The sequence below is a fragment of the Lucilia sericata genome, unplaced genomic scaffold (genome assembly GCF_015586225.1).
Source record: "Lucilia sericata isolate MDLA Ls3-8-SP2 unplaced genomic scaffold, ASM1558622v1 Contig002299F_arrow, whole genome shotgun sequence".
Classification (NCBI taxonomy): domain Eukaryota; kingdom Metazoa; phylum Arthropoda; class Insecta; order Diptera; family Calliphoridae; genus Lucilia; species Lucilia sericata.
Genome location: NW_023996115.1, coordinates 1 through 19,168, shown reverse-complemented (window position 1 = coordinate 19,168; position 19,168 = coordinate 1). Strand labels below are relative to the sequence as shown.

The 19,168-nt window shown below is 28.0% G+C and overlaps 1 protein-coding gene across 1 annotated transcript; it reads right to left on the bottom strand.

Annotated features, from left to right (window-relative positions):
* Positions 1–19: 19 nt before the first annotated feature.
* Positions 20–17,198, bottom strand: LOC119613768 (synaptic vesicle glycoprotein 2B). The gene is made up of 4 exons (XM_037969802.1): positions 17,014–17,198; positions 6,377–6,591; positions 5,753–6,308; positions 20–1,682 (listed from the first exon to the last, which is right to left on the bottom strand). Exons 2-4 carry the CDS (start codon positions 6,411–6,413, stop codon positions 533–535), a joined length of 1,743 nt encoding a protein of 580 aa, XP_037825730.1. The 5' UTR covers positions 6,414–6,591; positions 17,014–17,198; the 3' UTR covers positions 20–532.
* Between the last annotated feature and the right edge of the window lie 1,970 nt (positions 17,199–19,168).

Below are 19,168 nucleotides of genomic sequence, written 5' to 3'. Positions count from 1 at the left end.
CTTTTTTATTTTTATTAAATTATTAACAATACATTAGTTTGTGGTTTATAATTAATACAATATTTTACATAATATTTCTATATAAATAGAAATTTACAACATTTACCTAAAATTAAAAGAACAAAAAAATAAAAATACATTTTTATTAAAAAAAAATACCAAATGGTGTAAGAATTTGGAGCCGGCATTAGCAAAACACACTATAAGAATATAGTGGTAGTTATTTAATTAAAGAAATTACAAAAAGGAAAAGAAAACTAGAAAAGGAAAGGCTCAACTAACCAACTAAACATCATCATCATCAATCAATCAATCATAATTATTTCAAAACAAAAAAAGTAAAACAGAAAATTTTGTTAAAATTACTTAAGGAGAAGAGTGGAAGTGTGTGTGTGTGTAAGTGTAGGGATAAGTGTTATTTGTTGAGGGAAAGGATTAAGGGGAAAAGGAAACTGTGTGTGTAAGTGTAATTTTTTTGTTTGAGTATATTTATGACTTAAACTCTCGTAATAGCAACCCCAGCTGCTCTCGATTAATTCAATTCTTTTTTGGTGGTATTGGGCAGCAATAGACACATCAGACCACCACCCATAAGCAGCACAGCCACAATAAACGTAGGAGCCGGACAATATTGATCCAATAAAGTAGCTATTACAATATTACCAATAATACCACCCATACGAGCAGCTACCATAGAAATAGCCACACCAGTGGCACGCAGATGAGTGGGGAAGACCTCAGTAATCAAACAATCTAGGGCAGCATTGGCGGCAGAAATGGCACCACTAAACACAGCCGATACTATTAAATTCTGGGTGGAATTGTAGACAAAGTACATGGCAGCGGAACAGACACCAGCGGTCATGGTACCAAAGATCAAAAAGAATTTACGACCCAATAAATCCATGCCCAAAATGGCAATCAAATTGGCGGGCAAAGCAGAAGCCAAAGAGATCAAGGATTCCATGAAAACGGCGGAGGGAATATGGGAAGAGCAGACAGCATCCTCATGGGCAATTTTATCCACCACATATTTGGTCACAGTACACACACCAGCCGTTTGATTGTTGGGGAAATTGGTGCTATACTCCTCGAAACGATTAAACAATTCCGGGAACCACATCATCAAACCATAATAACCAATATGGAAAGTGAAGTTAATAGTAATGGAGACCAAGGTAAACTTCAAAATAGGTGAAGTAAACAATTGTTTACTATGATCCACCATGCCCGATAACATTTTAGCATATTTGCCCTTAATACTTTCACGATTTTCCTTGATCTCAGCCAATAGTTTCTCATCAATATCCAATTCGGTTACCGGATACAATTCAGCTGGTTTCTTAGTGTTGGTCACAAAAATACCACGGAATATAGCCATAGCCTTATCCTGTTTACCCTTGGACAACAGGAACTTAGGTGATTCGGGCAAATAGAAGAGTAAAAAGGCCACAATGAAGGAGGGTATGGAGCAGGTCATCAAAAAGATACGCCATGAGTTGTAGGTGAAGAGAGGAGTGACAAAACCAATGCCAGTTGGTATGATGAGCCAGGCTAAGCCGGCCACAAATAGATTACCAAATGTCCAGAAGGCGGCCATGAAGGATAACATGGAACCGCGTTTCGATTTAGGTTGAAATTCGGCGAAATAGGACCAGATGACAGGACCGCTACCACCAAGGCTGGAAAGAAGAGAAAAGGAGAACAAGGTTAGTTAAGAGATGAAAGCAATTCAGCTGTTTATTTGAGTTTAATGCTATTCAGCAGCTTTCAAAGTTCTTAATTAAAAGATTAAAACAATTCAGCTGCAAAAAATTTAGCTGAATTAGAGATTTCAACAATTCAGCTAAAGAAAATGTTCGGGAATTACAGAATGAAGCAATTCAGCTGCAAGAAATTTAGCTGAATTACACATAAAAGCAATTCAGCAGCGTTAAAACGAGCTGAATTGAAGATGGAAGTAATTCAGCTGTATTAGAAGTAGCGGAATTAGAGATAAAAGCAATTCAGCAGTATTAAATCTAGCTGAATTCAAAATGAAAACAATTCAGCTGCGAGAAAGCTAGCTGTATAAAGTATAATGGTAATTCAGCAACATTAAAACGAGCTGAATTAGAAATATAAGCTATTCAGATGTAAGGAAAGTTGTTAAATAGAAAATATAAACAATTCTGCTAAGTTGGAACGAGCTGAATTAGAAATTAAAGCAATTCAGCTGCTTTAGAAGTAACTGAATAAGATATAGAAGTAATTCAGCTGCATTAGAAGTAGCTAAGTTAGATTTAGAAGTAATTCAGCTGCATTATAAGTGGCTGAATTAGAGATTAGGGTTATATAGTCGCATTAGAAGTAGCTGAATTAGATATTAAGGCAATTCAGCTGCATTAGAAGTAGCTGAATTATATTTAAAAGCAATATAGTTTGGAAATAAGTAGCTGAATTAAATTTAAAAGCTATTTAGTTGGAAAATAAGTAGCTGAATTACATTTAAAAGCAATTTAACTGAATAATAAGGAGCTGAGTTTCATTTAAAAGTAATTCAGCTGAATGACGAGTAGCTGAATTGGATTTAAAAGTAATTAAGCTTAAAAATAAGAAGCTGAATTACATTTAAAAGCAATTCAGCTGGAAAATAAGTAGCTGAATTACATTTAAAAGCAATTCAGCTGAATAATAAGTAGCTGAATTAGATATTAATGCAATTCAGCTGCATAAAAATTAGCTAAAATAACATTTAGAAGTAATTCAGCTGGGAAATAAGTCACTGAATTACATTTAAAAGCAATTTAGTTGGAAAATAAGTAGCTGAATTACATTTAAAAGCAATTCAGCTGAATGATAAGTAGTTGAATTAGATATTAATACAATTCATCTGCATAAAAACTAGCTGAATTACATTTAAAAGTAATTCAGCTAGAAAATAAGTAGCAGAATTAGATTTAAATGGAATTAAGCTGCTAAATAAGTAGCAGAATTACATTTTAAAGTAATTTAGCTGCATAAAAAGTAGCTGAATTGATAACAAAAGCAATTCAGCTATATAAAAAGTAGCTGAATTGCATTAAAAAGTTGCTGAATTAGACTTAAAACCAATTAACCAGCAAAATACGTAGCTGAATTATATATAAAAGCCATTCAGCTGAATAAAAATTAACTAAATTACATTTAAAAGCAATTAAGCCGTAAAATAACTAGCTGAATTAGTGCTTAAAGCTATTCAGCTTAGCTGAATTGGCAATATATGCCCAAAGACATCCAGTTAAATAAATTTTATAGCACAATCTTTAGCTGAATTACTTCTAAGAACAATTCAGCTACACTTTAATCAACCAAATAGCTTTTAAATGATTCATTCTAGTTAATTTCTTAAATAAATTAACAAATTATAACCCTTTTTTATAAAACTGGATGGACATGGTTTTGCTTGGCTGCTGGTCTTTTATTAACTTCATTAACATACGTATTCAAATTCGTTGGGGAAATTGTATTTTATTTTTAAATAATAATTAAATTAATTGTAAATACTTATTTAAATGCGTCTTGGTATTTTTTTCTTCAATGCTAAATAAATAACAAAAGTTGTTTGTTTTGTTGGCAAACAAATAAAGGGAAAGATTAAGGAAGGAAATTGTGAGATTTTAATGTATTTTGTCTTCTTGCCCATATAAAGACGTTTTTAAGCGTTTTAAATTTAACGGGGAAGTGGGATTACTTAAAGAAATCTTGATTTTTTTTTAATTGCAAATAAAAATACATTAGTTTTTGTAGGGAAATAAGCAAAAATTTTAATTCTCAAATGTTTTTCAGAGATACTCTTTTACGGAAATTTTTTATATGAAATTGGGAATTCAGAATTTTTTAGAAATTTTATTGATTTAAACAGTAAAATGTTATTTATACTTGTAAAAACTTAAAATTCCCATAACAATTTAAGAAATTTTAAAACTGGGGAAACTTAAATTTAGCGGGGAAGTGGAATTCCTTCAAAAAATCTTAAATTTTTTTATTTCAAATAAAAATACATTTATTTTTCTTTCCAAAAACCTAAAAAAATTCATTCCTAAACAATTTTCAAAAATCCCCTATTAGGAGATTTTCTTTAAAGTTTGTAGGAATTTAAATTTTTAATAAAAATGACAGATTTATTAAGAAAACTACCAGTTAAAGTCATAAAAACTAAAATTTCCAATAATTTATGTAAAAATCCCTTAACATATTAAAAAATTTAAAACTGGGGAACCATAAATTTAAAGGGGAAGTGGGATTTCTTTAAAAAATCTTTAACTTTTTTATTGCAAATAAAAAAACATTAGTTTTTGTATCAAAATAAGCAAAAATTTCAATTCCCAAACGTTTTTTAAAAATGCCCATTTGAGGGGATTTTTTATAAGGAATTTGGAATTTAGTTTTCTTTAGAAATTTTGAAGATTTATTAAGTAATTTATTATTTTTTGCAATAAAACTTAAGATTCTTAATAATTATAAAAAAATCCCTTAAAATTTCCAAAAGTTTAAAACTGGGGAAACTTTATTTAAGGGGAAGTGGAATTTTCTTCAAAAAATCTTGATTTTTTTTATTGAAAATAAAAATACCTAAGCTTTTGTAGGGAAATAAACAAAAATTTCAATTCCCAAATCTTTTTCAGAAATACCCTTTTGAGAAGATTTTTTATAAGGAATTGGTAATTTAGTTTTCTTTAGAAATTTTGAAAATTTATTAAGAATTTTTTTATTGTTAGCAATAAAACTTAAGATTTTTAATAATTTATGAACAAATCTTTTAAAATTTTAAGAAATTTAAAACTGGGGAACCCTAAATTTAACGGGGAAGTGGGATTTGTTCAAGAAATTTTGAATTTTTTTATTGCAAATAAAAGTACATTAGTTTTGGTAGTGAAATAAGCAAAAATTTCAATTCCTAAATGTTTTTAAGAAATCGCCGTTTGAGGAGATTTTTTGTAAAAATTTGGGAATTTGATTTTTTAAGGTATTTTGTTTAAAATCAAGTATTAAGGCGTTTTAAATTAAGGCCATAAGGAAAATTTTAGATTTTTTAAAATTTTGGTTTGGGGGATTTTCGTAAAGTTTTTGGGAATTTAATTTGTTGAGGAAATTTGGTTAAAAATTGTTTTGGAGGTTTTTAATTTAAGAATATTTGCGTGAATTATTAATTTTAAGAGGAAATTTGAAATTTTGGGGGGAGACTTTTTTGGGAAAATATTTCCCCTGGAAATTGGGAATTTAATGTTTTAAGGAGATTTGTTGAAAATTTTAGTGGAGGAGTGAAATAATTAAAATTTAGATGGTTTTATGTGGTTTTGGGAGTAATTAAAGGATTTTATATGAATCCTGGTTGAGGGGATTTTTTCTTTGGAATTTGGGAATTTATTTTTTTGAAGGTATATTGTTAAATAAATGTCATTGAGTTTGAGGAAAGGAAAATTTTGCAAAAATTTTCAAATTTCAAGGAAAATTTTAACTTTTTTTAAAGAAAATTGTGAAATTAGGGGAATTTTATGAAAAATTTGTTTTTTCATTTTTAGTTCAAATAAACAAAATGTTGTTAAATAGCGGCTGTAATAATTAAAAGGTGTTACTTTTTTGTTAAGGGTAACACGGCACACTTTTTTTGTTGTAAAATTTAGCAAATCAATTAACATAAACACTTTAAAATACTTGAGAATTCAGAAAAAAGATTTGTTATTTAAAACAATTAACAACAACTAAAAATGATTCATTTCAAAATACTTACGCAGCACCATTCAAAAATCGAAACAGCATAAACCATTCGTAAGTTTGCGAAAATGACGAGGCGACAATGCAAAAACCATTCATAAACGATATAACAATCAGTACTTTCTTACGGCCCATCGAATCAGCAATACTACCCCAAAAATAAGCACCCACCATCATGCCAATGAAGATGATGGAGTTAAGCCAACCTTTAGTTTCCGTATTCAAATTCAAATCACATTGGGCCGAGGGCAAAATGAATGACATCGAAATGACATCCATTTCTTCACTCGTACTAACCAGACCACAAATGGCCAATAGTATATAATGGAATTTGCCATAGCCGCACATTTCTATGGCCTGTTCAAAGCCGGCCTTAAGGCCGCCGCCAGAACGGCCAGCATTACCGCCTTTTTCTACGTCATTTTTATCATTCTCATAGGCCTCGTTGATGTGATAGCCGGGATCTTTAGAGTCAGTAACCAAGCCGTAAGGTTGTAAAATAGAGCGATTATCTACAGTTGTTGTAGTTGTATTATTATCGTTTGGTTGTAGTCCAGTCTCTACATTATAATCTGCAATAAAATTTCATAAATTTTATTAAAATGTTCTTTAAATTCCTTTTAAAATTTGTTAAACTTACTATTACTTGCTTTATTTTGAGAGTCACCTTCTACCATTCTATGAAGTAGCTTTTTTGTTTTATCCGTGTGCGACGCGTAATCCGCAAAAGAAAAAAGAAAAATTCGTTCCAAAAAAGGGGGAAAAAATTTATTAAAACTTTAGTTAAGTTTTACTTTAACCAACAAATTTTAAAGTTAATAGTTAACTAGCAGCAACAGCTAATTGTGTATAAAGCTGTAAATAGAATAAAAAAACAAAAGCATTAAAAAAATTATTAAGGTATTATGTTACAACAAAAATAACTATTACTTAATCAAATACAAAAAAAAAAAAAAAAAAAAAAAAACTATAAAAATAACACGTTTATAAGTTCAAAACACATAATTTTCACCTTATTCTAAAACAAACTAACAATTTCTTGAATAAAACTTAAATTTTTACTTTATATTAACAAAATTCACAAAAAATTTAAATTCCCAATTTCTCTTAAAAAATCTCCTCATATGGGGATTTCTAAAAAGACAATTGGGAATCAAAATTTTTGCCTATAAATCCACCAAATCGTATGTATTTTTGTATAAAATAAAAAATTTAAAGTTTTTTTAAAGAAATACCACTTCCCCGTTAAATTTAAATTTCCCCAGTTTTAATTTTCTAACAATTTTAAGACATTTTTTCATAAATTATTAAAAATCTTAATATTTATTGCTATAAATAATAAATTACTTAATAAATTTACAAAATTTCTACAGAAATCGAAATTCCTAATTTTTTATAAAAAAATCTCCTCAAATGGGTATTTCCCAAGATCATTTGGGAATTGAAATTTTTGCTTATTTCCCTATAAAAAATTATGTATTTTTATTTTCAATAAAAAATTTCAAGATTTTTTTTAAAAATACCACTTCCCCGTTAAATTAAAGTTTTCCCAGTTTTAAATTTCTGAAATTTGTAAGGTATTTTTTCATTAAATATTAGGAATTTTAGTTTTTATGATTTTAACTTTTTTTAAATTAAGAAATCTTTAATTTTAAAAAAGAAAATTAAATTCCTAAATTCTTTAAAGAAAATCTCTTAATAGGGGATTTTTAAAAATAGTTTGGGAATGAATTTTTTTCGATTTTTAGAAAGTCAATTTCATGTAGTTTTATTTGTCATAAAAAATTTAAAGATTTTTTAAAGAAATACCACTTTCCCGGTAAATTTAAGCTTCCCCAGTTTTAAATTCCTAAAATTTTTATGGAATTTTTTCATTAAATATTAGGAATTTTAGTTTTTATGACTTTAACTGATAGTTTTCTTAATAAATATTTGATTTTTAAAAAGAAAATTAAATTCCTAAGTTCGTTAAAGAAAATTTCTTAATAGGGGATTTTTAAAAATAGTTTGGGAATGATTTTTTTTAGATTTTTAGAAAGTGAAATCTATGTATTTTTATTTGAAATTAAAAATTCAAGATTTTTTGAAGAAAATTCCACTTCCCCGTTAATTAAAGAAATTTGTAAGGGATTTTTTCATTAAATATTAGGAATTTTAGCTTTTATGACTTTAACTGATAGTTTTCTTAATAAATCTTCGATTTTTAAAAAGAAACTTAAATTCCTATATTCTTTAAAGAAAATCTCCTAAAAGGGGATTTTTTAAAATTGTTTGGGAATGAATTTTTTTAGATTTTTAGAAAGTGAAATTTATGTAGTTTTACTTGACATAAAAAATTTCAAGATTTTTTAAAGAAATACCACTTCCCCGTTAAATTTAAGTTTCCCCAGTTGGAAATTTTTGAAATTTTCTTAGGAATTTTGGTTTTTATTGCTTTAATTTATAGTCTGCTTAATAAATCTCTGATTTTTATTAAAAAAATTAAATTCCTATTTTTTTGTTAAAAATCCCCTCATGTGGGGATTTTTGAAAATTTTTGGGTTTTTAGAAAGAGAAATTTATATAGTTTTATTTGACATAAAAAATTTCAAAATTTTTTAAAGAAATACCACTTCCCCGTTAAATTTAGGTTTCCCCAGTTGGGAAATTTTTGATTTTTTTTTTATGAATTTTAGTTTTTATTGCTTTAATTGATAGTCTGCTTAATAAATCTCTGATTTTTATTAAGAAAATTAAATTCCTATTTTTTGTTAAAAATCTCCTCAAGTGGGGATTTTTGAAAATTGTTTGGGAATAATTTTTTTGGAATGGGAAATTGATTTAGTTTATTTCTAGCTTTAAAATAAACAAGTTTGGTGAAAAAATAAGTTTCCCCAGTTGGGATTTTGGTAATTTTTTCGGGAATTAAAAATTTCTTATATTGTGCTTGTATTATTTAATAAAACACGTACCGTTTTACAAAAAAAGGGGAAGCTGTATGAAGCTGGCTCACGCTATCGTTTAAACCAGCGACGGCACGTGACAATTTAACAGAAATTTTGTTTTGATGTTGTTGTTGTTCTTTAAAAAAAACCCACAAAAACAATGTCATGTGTGCGTTTTTTTCTTAAATAATAATCTTTAGTAATTAAGGCGGCAATTATTAAATAAAAAATTTTGATTTATGTATTTTGTTAAAATTTTTATTTTCTTAAAAATAGAAATGATTTTTAGATTAAATTAATTAACAAAATCTTTTTTGTTATTGTTTATCATAAAATCAAATGTGTAACAACTATTTTTTTTTTCTATCTCTCTCTAAAATGCAGATCAAAAATGAGCATTAATCAGTTCCTGTTTGCCTTCATTAACTAAATTTAAAGCGGGTTTTTAAATGTTTTGCGTTTTTCTGCGCCTTAAAAAAAATTTACACGAAATTTTTATGTTCATAGTAATAAATAAATATTGTCACAATTCTTTCAATAAAATTGACATTTCAAGTTTAAAAATGTTGTAAAAATCTTTTAAAAAATATAATTTAAATCATACAGAAACGCAATTTTTAAAAACCTCATTTATTTTAGCAGAAAACGTAAATTTTATACAAATTATTGTTTAAATCATAAAAAAATAAAATTTTTCAGCGAATTTCACAAAAAAATTTGAATTCCAAAAACTTTTTCCAAAATCTTAAGGAGATTTTTCCCTTGGACTTGGGAATTCAAGTTTCTTGGTAAAATTCTTTAAATTAACCAAAAACTCTTAATAAAGCTTAAACAATTTTAATTTCTTTCAAAATTCACAAATTTTCAAAACTGGGGAAACTTTTTTTTTAGCCGGGGAAGTGTATTTTTTTATTAAAACTTATTTTTTCTCAATTTTAATCGCTTAAACTTCAATTTTTCTTTTTAAAAACATAAAAATTTTCATTCCCAAATGTTTTTCGAAAATCCCCACTTGAGGAGATTTTTTCCTCTGGTATTGGGAATTCAGGTTTCTTTATAATATTCCCTAAATTAACCTTCTAACTATTATTAAAATGGTAAAAAAAACTGTGGCAACATTTTTTGCTTTAAATTTAACATTTTTAAGCCGGGGAAGTATATATATTTTTTTTAAAAAACTTAAATTTTGTTAAAAGAATTTAATAAAACATGTTTATATGCTTTCAAAAACATAAAAATTTTCATTCCCAAACAATTTTCAAAAATCCCCACTTAAGGAGATTTTAAACCTGAAATTAGGAATTCAAATTTCTTAGCAAAAATGTAAAAATTTTAAATGTTTACAATTATTTATGTTAAAGAAAAGTTAAATTCTTTATAAAATTCAGAAAATAAACAAAAAAATCTAAACTGGGGAAGTATATTTTTGCCGGGGAAGTATATTTTTTTCGTAAAACTTTAGTTTTTTATGTTTTAATTGTTAAATTATGAATTTTTCTTTCTAAAAAAACAAAAATTTTCATTCCCAAATGTTTAACAGAAATCCCCACTTGAAAAGATTTTTTACTAAGATTTTAAGAATTCTAGTTTCTTTCTAGAAATCATAAATTTTTTCGGTTAAACAATATTTAGTTGAAGAAACATAAAATTCCTTATAAAAATTTAAAAAATTCCCTACTGGGGAAATCTATTTTTGCCGGGGAAGTGTATATTTTTAATAAATCCAGAATTTTTAATAATTTACTTTATAAACCATGTTTGTATGCTTCCAAAAACATACAAATTTTTATTCCCAAATGTTTAACAAAAATCCCCACTTGAGGAGATTTTTTTAAATATTTTAGGAATTAATTTTTTTGTTTGAAATTTAAAAATGATTGTAATTTTTTTATAATTTAGAGATATTTTACCAATTCAGCGTTTTTTATTACGGATTTTAGATATTTTTACTTTCAAATATCTGGGTTTTTAAACTTTTTTATAAAAACGTGTGTTTTATTTAAAATTTTGAACTTTGGAATAAATTTGAAAACATTTCATATTCCTAAAACTTTTTCTAATTATTAAGTTATTGAACTTTTTTTTTGGTGGCAATTTTTTTTTTTTACAAAACGTAATTTCCAAAAAATGTTTGAAATTTCAATTAAATTTTTTTTATTAAACTTGTCTCTACATTTATTTACCTTTCAATTTTTATGGTTAATATCAAATAATTATTGTTGTTGTTGTGTTTCAAATATAATTTTAACACTTGTTTGTTTTTTACACAAAAAATTTTATTATTTCTATACGTTTTATTAACTGTTATAAATAAACAAAAATTAGAATTTTTTTGGTCCCACGATTAGTCTTTAACAAAAGTAAATTTTTATAAATATAATTTTTATAAATTAACGAAAACATTAACAATTTACACGCTATGCAATAGTTTACAACAAAATTTAATTACTCGCACATGTAGATTTATTTTCAATAAAAATAGACAATTCCTTTTTTTAATACAAAAAAATATATATATTAAACGTTATTTTTTATAAAAAGAAAATAAAACGGTTACTTTTTAGGTTTTCACGCGCCAAACAGTAAAATTGTTCTGAAGTCTAAAACGCGGCTTTAAATACAATGAAGAGTCAAAGTGAAATTTTCGTTTTAAAAACAAAAAAAGTCACTTATTTAACATTAAATACCTAAACAATTAAAATAAAGTATTAACTTAAAAAAAGCAGTTTAAAAGTACAAATTCTAAGAGTAATAATGATAAATTGTTACTGTTAATTCTCACTCTCTCTCTCCATCTCTCTTTAATAACAGTGTAAAATTAACATTACTATAGCTAACAGTGTTACTAAAACAACTTAATGTAATGCAGTTTTTAATTGAGTGTTAATTTTTTAAGTGTTATGCATTAATTATTTACTAGATTTACATGATAATTTCCAAATTTTAATCCAGAAACTGGGGAAAACTTCTAAAACCAGGAAATGTGAAAGAAATGTGCCTCCCTTCTAAATTAAAGAAACATTTTACATATTTTGTAGCTTGAACTACACAATAGTCTAAAGACTGGACTAGAGAATAGTCTGGACTGCAGAATAAACTATAGTTTGGACTATAGAATAGACTATGGTCAGGACTATAAAATAGTCTTAAGTCTGGCTATAGAACTATGAAACTATGGCCTGAACTATAGAACAGTCTATAGTTTGGACTATATAATAGTCTATAGTCTGGACTATAGAATAGTCTATTCTCTGGACTAAATACACTATAATTTGGTTTACAGAATACTCCATAGTTTGGACTACAGAATAGTCTAAAGTTTGGACTACAGAATAGTCTATAGTCTAGACTATACAATCAACTACAGGATAGTCTAGAATAGTTTATGGTCTGGACTATAGAATAGACTATAGTCTGGGCTATAGAATAGTCTGTAGTCTGGACTATAGAATAGTCTTAAGTCTTGCTACATAATAGTCTATGGTCTGGACTATAGAATAGCCATAATCTGGGCTATAGAATATAGCTAAGTCTATCCTTTAGTATAGTATATAGTAGTCTATAGTCTAGTCTATAGTCTAGTCTATAGTCTAGTCTATAGTCTAGTCTATAGTCTAGTCTATAGTCTAGTCTATAGTCTAGTCTATAGTCTAGTCTATAGTCTAGTCTATAGTCTAGTCTATAGTCCTAGTCTATAGTCTAGTCTATAGTCTAGTCTAGACTAGACTATAGACTAGTCTATAGTCTAGTCTATAGTCTAGTCTATATTCTAGTCTATAGTCTAGTCTATAGTCTAGTCTATAGTCTAGTCTATAGTCTAGTCTAGTCTAGACTATAGTCTAGTCTATAGTCTAGACTATAGTCTAGTCTATAGTCTAGTCTATAGTCTAGTTTATAGTCTAGTCTATAGTCTAGTCTATAGTCTAGTCTATAGTCTAGTCTATAGTCTAGTCCATAGTCTAGTCCATAGTCTAGTCCATAGTCTAGTCCATAGTCTAGTCTATAGTCTAGTCTATAGTCTAGTCTATAGTCTAGTCTATAGTCTAGTCCATAGTCTCTATAGTCTAGTCTATAGTCTAGTCTATAGTCTAGTCTATAGTCTAGTCTATAGTCTAGTCTATAGTCTAGTCTATAGTCTAGTCTATAGTCTAGTCTATAGACTAGTCTTTAGTCTAGTCTATAGTCTAGTCTATAGTCTAGTCTATAGTCTAGTCTATAGTCTAGTCTATAGACTAGTCTGGACTATAGAATAGTCTTAAGTCTTGCTACATAATAGTCTATGGTCTGGACTATAGAATAGCCATAATCTGGGCTATAGAATATAGCTAAGTCTATCCTTTAGTATAGTATATAGTCTAGTCTATAGTCTAGTCTATAGTCTAGTCTATAGTCTAGTCTATAGTCTAGTCTATAGTCTAGTCTATAGTCTAGTCTATAGTCTAGTCTATAGTCTAGTCTATAGTCTAGTCTATAGTCTAGTCTATAGTCTAGTCTATAGTCTAGTCTATAGTCTAGTCTATATTCTAGTCTATAGTCTAGTCTATAGTCTAGTCTATAGTCTAGTCTATAGTCTAGTCTAGTCTAGACTATAGTCTAGTCTATAGTCTAGACTATAGACTAGACTATAGACTAGACTATAGTCTAGACTATAGACTAGACTATAGACTAGACTATAGACTAGACTATAGACTAGACTATAGACTAGACTATAGACTAGAATATAGACTAGACTATAGACTAGAATATAGACTAGACTATAGACTAGACTATAGACTAGACTATAGACTAGACTATAGACTAGACTATAGACTAGACTATAGACTAGACTATAGACTAGACTATAGTCTAGACTATAGACTAGTCTATAGACTAGACTATAGACTAGACTAGACTATAGACTAGACTATAGACTAGAATATAGACTAGACTATAGACTAGAATATAGACTAGACTATAGACTAGACTATAGACTAGTCTATAGTCTAGTCTATAGTCTAGTCTATAGTCTAGTCTATAGTCTAGTCTATAGTCTAGTCTATAGTCTAGTCTATAGTCTAGTCTATATTCTAGTCTATAGTCTAGTCTATAGTCTAGTCTAGTCTATAGTCTAGTCTAGTCTAGTCTATAGTCTAGTCTAGTCTAGTCTAGTCTAGTCTAGTCTAGTCTAGTCTAGTCTAGTCTAGTCTATAGTCTAGTCTAGTCTAGTCTAGTCTATAGTCTAGTCTATAGTCTAGTCTATAGTCTAGTCTATAGTCTAGTCTATAGTCTAGTCTATAGTCTAGTCTATAGTCTAGTCTATAGTCTAGTCTATAGTCTAGTCTATAGTCTAGTCTATATTCTAGTCTATAGTCTAGTCTATATTCTAGTCTATAGTCTAGTCTATATAGTCTAGTCTAGTCTATAGTCTAGTCTAGTCTATAGTCTAGTCTAGTCTAGTCTATAGTCTAGTCTAGTCTAGTCTAGTCTAGTCTAGTCTAGTCTAGTCTAGTCTAGTCTAGTCTAGTCTAGTCTAGTCTAGTCTATAGTCTAGTCTATAGTCTAGTCTATAGTCTAGTCTATGTCTAGTCTAGTCTATAGTCTAGTCTATAGTCTAGTCTATAGTCTAGTCTATAGTCTAGTCTATAGTCTAGTCTATAGTCTAGTCTATAGTCTAGTCTATAGTCTAGTCTATAGTCTAGTCTATAGTCTAGTCTATAGTCTAGTCTATAGTCTAGTCTATAGTCTAGTCTATAGTCTAGTCTATAGTCTAGTCTAGTCTAGTCTATAGTCTATTAGTCTAGTCTATAGTCTAGTCTATAGTCTAGTCTATAGTCTAGTCTATAGTCTAGTCTATAGTCTAGTCTATAGTCTAGTCTATAGTCTAGTCTATAGTCTAGTCTATAGTCTAGTCTATAGTCTAGTCTATAGTCTAGTCTATAGTCTAGTCTATAGTCTAGTCTATAGTCTAGTCTATAGTCTAGTCTATAGTCTAGTCTATAGTCTAGTCTATAGTCTAGTCTATAGTCTAGTCTATAGTCTAGTCTATAGTCTAGTCTATAGTCTAGTCTATAGTCTAGTCTATAGTCTAGTCTATAGTCTAGTCTATAGTCTAGTCTATAGTCTAGTCTATAGTCTAGTCTATAGTCTAGTCTATAGTCTAGTCCATAGTCTAGTCATAGTCTAGTCCATAGTCTAGTCTATAGTCTAGTCTATAGTCTAGTCTATAGTCTAGTCTATAGTCTAGTCCATAGTCTAGTCCATAGTCTAGTCATAGTCTAGTCTATAGTCTAGTCTATAGTCTAGTCTATAGTCTAGTCTATAGTCTAGTCTATAGTCTAGTCTATAGTCTAGTCTATAGTCTAGTCTATAGTCTAGTCTATAGTCTAGTCTATAGTCTAGTCTATAGTCTAGTCTATAGTCTAGTCTATAGTCTAGTCTATAGTCTAGTCTATAGACTAGTCTTAGTCTAGTCTATAGTCTAGTCTATAGTCTAGTCTATAGTCTAGTCTATAGTCTAGTCTATAGTCTAGTCTATAGTCTAGTCTATAGTCTAGTCTATAGTCTAGTCTATAGTCTAGTCTATAGTCTAGTCTATAGTCTAGTCTATAGTCTAGTCATAGTCTAGTCTAGTCTATAGTCTAGTCTATAGTCTAGTGTATAGTCTAGTCTATAGTCTAGTTTATAGTCTAGTCTATAGTCTATTTTATAGTCCAGTCTATAGATTAATCTATAGTCTAGTCCATAGTCTAGTCTGGACTATAGACTAGACTTTACTCTGTACTATAGAATAGTTTATAGTCTGAACTATAGAATAGTCTATAGTCTGGACTACAGTCTAGTCTTTAGTCTAGTTTATAGCCAGTTTTATATTTAGTAGTATAATTTGCTTTATAGTCTTATCTGAAGTTTGTTCTGAATGAAAATAATTTATTTGATTTAATAACAATAAAACGTAATAAATAAATATTTAAATAAATTGTAAAAACAAAGTGTTCTATGATCATTGGTTTTTGTTGTGGAAATTTTAATTTTTCAATTCAAAAACAGTTGAAAAATTGAAAGTTCTATTGTGAATAAAAACTAAAATAAACAAACAATAAATATAACAAAAGATTATTTAAATTTTGTTTACAACAAAAATAAATAAATATTTGTTTTATTTTGTTTGTTTGTTTTGTTGTAATATTGTATTAAAAATTTAAAACAATTATTTTGTCAATTTTGAAAACAAACTGCGAAAAGTTGTTGCTCTAGTATTCAACGACAAAAGTCATTAAACGAAAAATTTACAATAAAAACAACAACAATAGCAACAAAATTGGTTTTGGAAAAAAAGAAATACATAACAAAAGAAGAGATTAATTTTTATGAAAATATAAACAAATAAATATGTAATTATTTAAATTAATTATTAAACAATGTTGTAGATTAAATGGCGAAATAAAATTGATTTAGTACTATTTTGAAAATTAAGTACTTTTTTGGGGTTTCTTTTTGAGAAGAAATGTTGATTTTAGTGTATGGATTTGAATTTTAAAGCTTTTGGAAAAAGTACTTTTTGAAAAATAGTACTTTTTTGGAAAAGTACTTTTTGAAAAATTGTAATTTTGTTGTTTAAAATTGTTTAAAAATGGAAAATTTTGTTAATTTATGGAAAATTTGTTTTTAAAGGAAAAAAGTACTTTTTTAGAAAAAAGTACTTTTAGGTTTTATACAAGAAAATTTGCAGGAATAATTGGCTTATGTTTAAAATTTAATTTTCTGTAAAAGTTTTACTTTCTTTTGGAAAAAAGTACTACTTTTTTGAGAAAAAATACTACTTTTTGCAAAAAGTACTTTTAGCAAAAAAGTACCTTTTTGCCTTAATAATAAAATTTTAATTAGAAATTATATTTTAACACATTTGCCACAAAAAGTACTTTTAAAAAAAGGTACTTTTTTGAAAAAGTACTTTTTCGAAAAAAGTACTTTTTTGAAAATTTGTCTGTTTTTGTTTAAAACGAAGAATAAATTATGTTTTAACACTAAAATTTCTTTATTAGCACTATAATTTCTTTATTAAACTACCTTTTTAAACACTTTTCCTTTTTTTTAAATTTCAAGTTTTCAATTAAAATTCTGGGAATTTCTTTTCATAATGTTAAAATAATCATGTATTTTTAAACTGTATATTTTGTTTAAAGACAATTAAAATTCTTAACACAGAAAAACAAATATTTATGTTAATTTTTGTTTTTATAATAAAATTTAATTTCAATTGTTTTGTTCCTTTTTAAAAATTAACACTTTAATAAAACTGGTTTTCAATTATCAACAGATGTTACTGTTTACTTAATAACTTTTATTTAAATTTATTTAATCCTTTTTTACGCACCTTTTTTTATTGAAAATTTTAAATTTTCTTTTCTTTAAAATGTCTTTTTCGCAACCTTACGAATGGTTTTTGCTCTTCTGTCCTTTGGTTTTGGTTTTAAAAGGGAAACTTTTAGTTTTTAACAACTTCAGCAAACACTAAGAGGTTTTGAGCTCCTAACAGCTCGAAAACAGTAAATTTTTTAGTCCACCGCACAGCTTTTTATATCAAAAAAATTCTCTTCAATCAATCTAAAGATTTTGCTCTTATTTGTAGATAAGCTGATAAGCCTTTTTTCCTAAAAGCTTGTTTATATAGAGAAGCTGCAAATGTTGCCTTATCATATTCTTTTTACAATTTATCTGTAATTTAAGTTAAGCAAAAAAAAATTTCTTAAATTTTTTTTTTAAGTTTTACTGACTTACACAAATTTCTAAAAGGTTCAGGGCTTGCGCCCATAAATCATTGTAAATTTTAAAACTGATAAGGAGACACATATCTGTATGCAAATAATCAACAGACTTTCGTTTGTGAGTGATCTTTTGAAAGTCAAGAAGAATTCAGAAGTTATGTATAATTTTTAATATTTTCCTTATTCCGTGTTGTTACTAAACTATAGACCTGACCTGATTTTAAACCATACTATAGACTAGATAATAGACTTGACTATAGACTAGATCACAATGCAGACTTTAAACTAGACTATAAAACAAACTATAGACCATACTATAGACTTTCAACAGGACTATAGTCCTGACTATAGAACAAAATATAGTCCGGACTATAGATCGAAGTATACACTGTACTATAGCATAGACTATAGTTCAAACTATAGACCAGAATATAGATCATGGAGCAGACTATATACCAGATTTTATACTAGAATATAGTCCAGACCAGACCAAAGTCCAAATAATAGTCTAAACTATTCATAGCCCAGACATTTGACTAAACTATTGATTCGACTATCGCCCAGACCAGAGACAAAAGACTACATGACTGTCCAGACCACAGAGCAGACCACAGAGACCACAGTGCAGACCATAGACCAGTTTATAGACCAGACTGATGTTCAGATAATAGGCTAGACTATTCACAGTTAACAGTACAGACTACTGACTAGACTATTGAATAGATTATTCTTTCTAAAGTTTCCTTATAAAATCGATGAACTACTGACAAGAATTATAGTCTGTAGACTAGACTGTAGGCCAAAATATAGACCAGTCTATAAACCAGACTGTAGACTCGAAATAGACAAGACTATAGACTAGACCATAGACTAGAATATAGACTAGACTATAGACTAGACTATAGACTAGACTATAGACTAGACTATAGACTATAGACTAGACTATAGACTAGACTATAGACTAGACTATAGACTAGACTATAGACTAGACTATAGACTAGACTATATATATCTAGACTATAGACTAGACTATACTACTATATAGACTAGACTAGACTATATACTAGACTAGACTATAATGACTATAGACTAGACTATAGACTAGACTATAGACTAGACTATAGACTAGACTATAGACTACTATAGACTATAGACTAGACTATATACTAGACTATAGACTAGCTAACTAGACTATCTAGACTATAGACTAGACTATACTAGACTATAGACTATATACTAGACTATAGACTAGACTATTAGACTAAGACTAGACTATAGACTAGACTATAGACTAGACTATAGACTAGACTATAGACTAGACTATGACTAGACTATTGACTAGACTATAGACTAGACTATAGACTAGACTATAGACTAGACTATAGACTAGACTATAGACTAGACTATAGACTAGACTAAGACTAGACTATAGACTAGACTATAGACTAGACTATAGACTAGACTATAGACTAGACTAAGCTAGACTATAGACTAGACTAGACTAGACTATAGACTAGACTATAGACTAGACTATAGACTAGACTATAGACTAGACTATAGACTAGACTATAGACTAGACTATAGACTAGACTATCGACTAGACTATAGACTAGACTATAGACTAGACTATAGACTAGACTAAGACTGACTATAGACTAGACTACAGACTAGACTATAGACTATACTAAGACTATAGACTAGACTATAGACTAGACTATAGACTAGACTATAGACTAGACTATAGACTAGACTATAGACTAGACT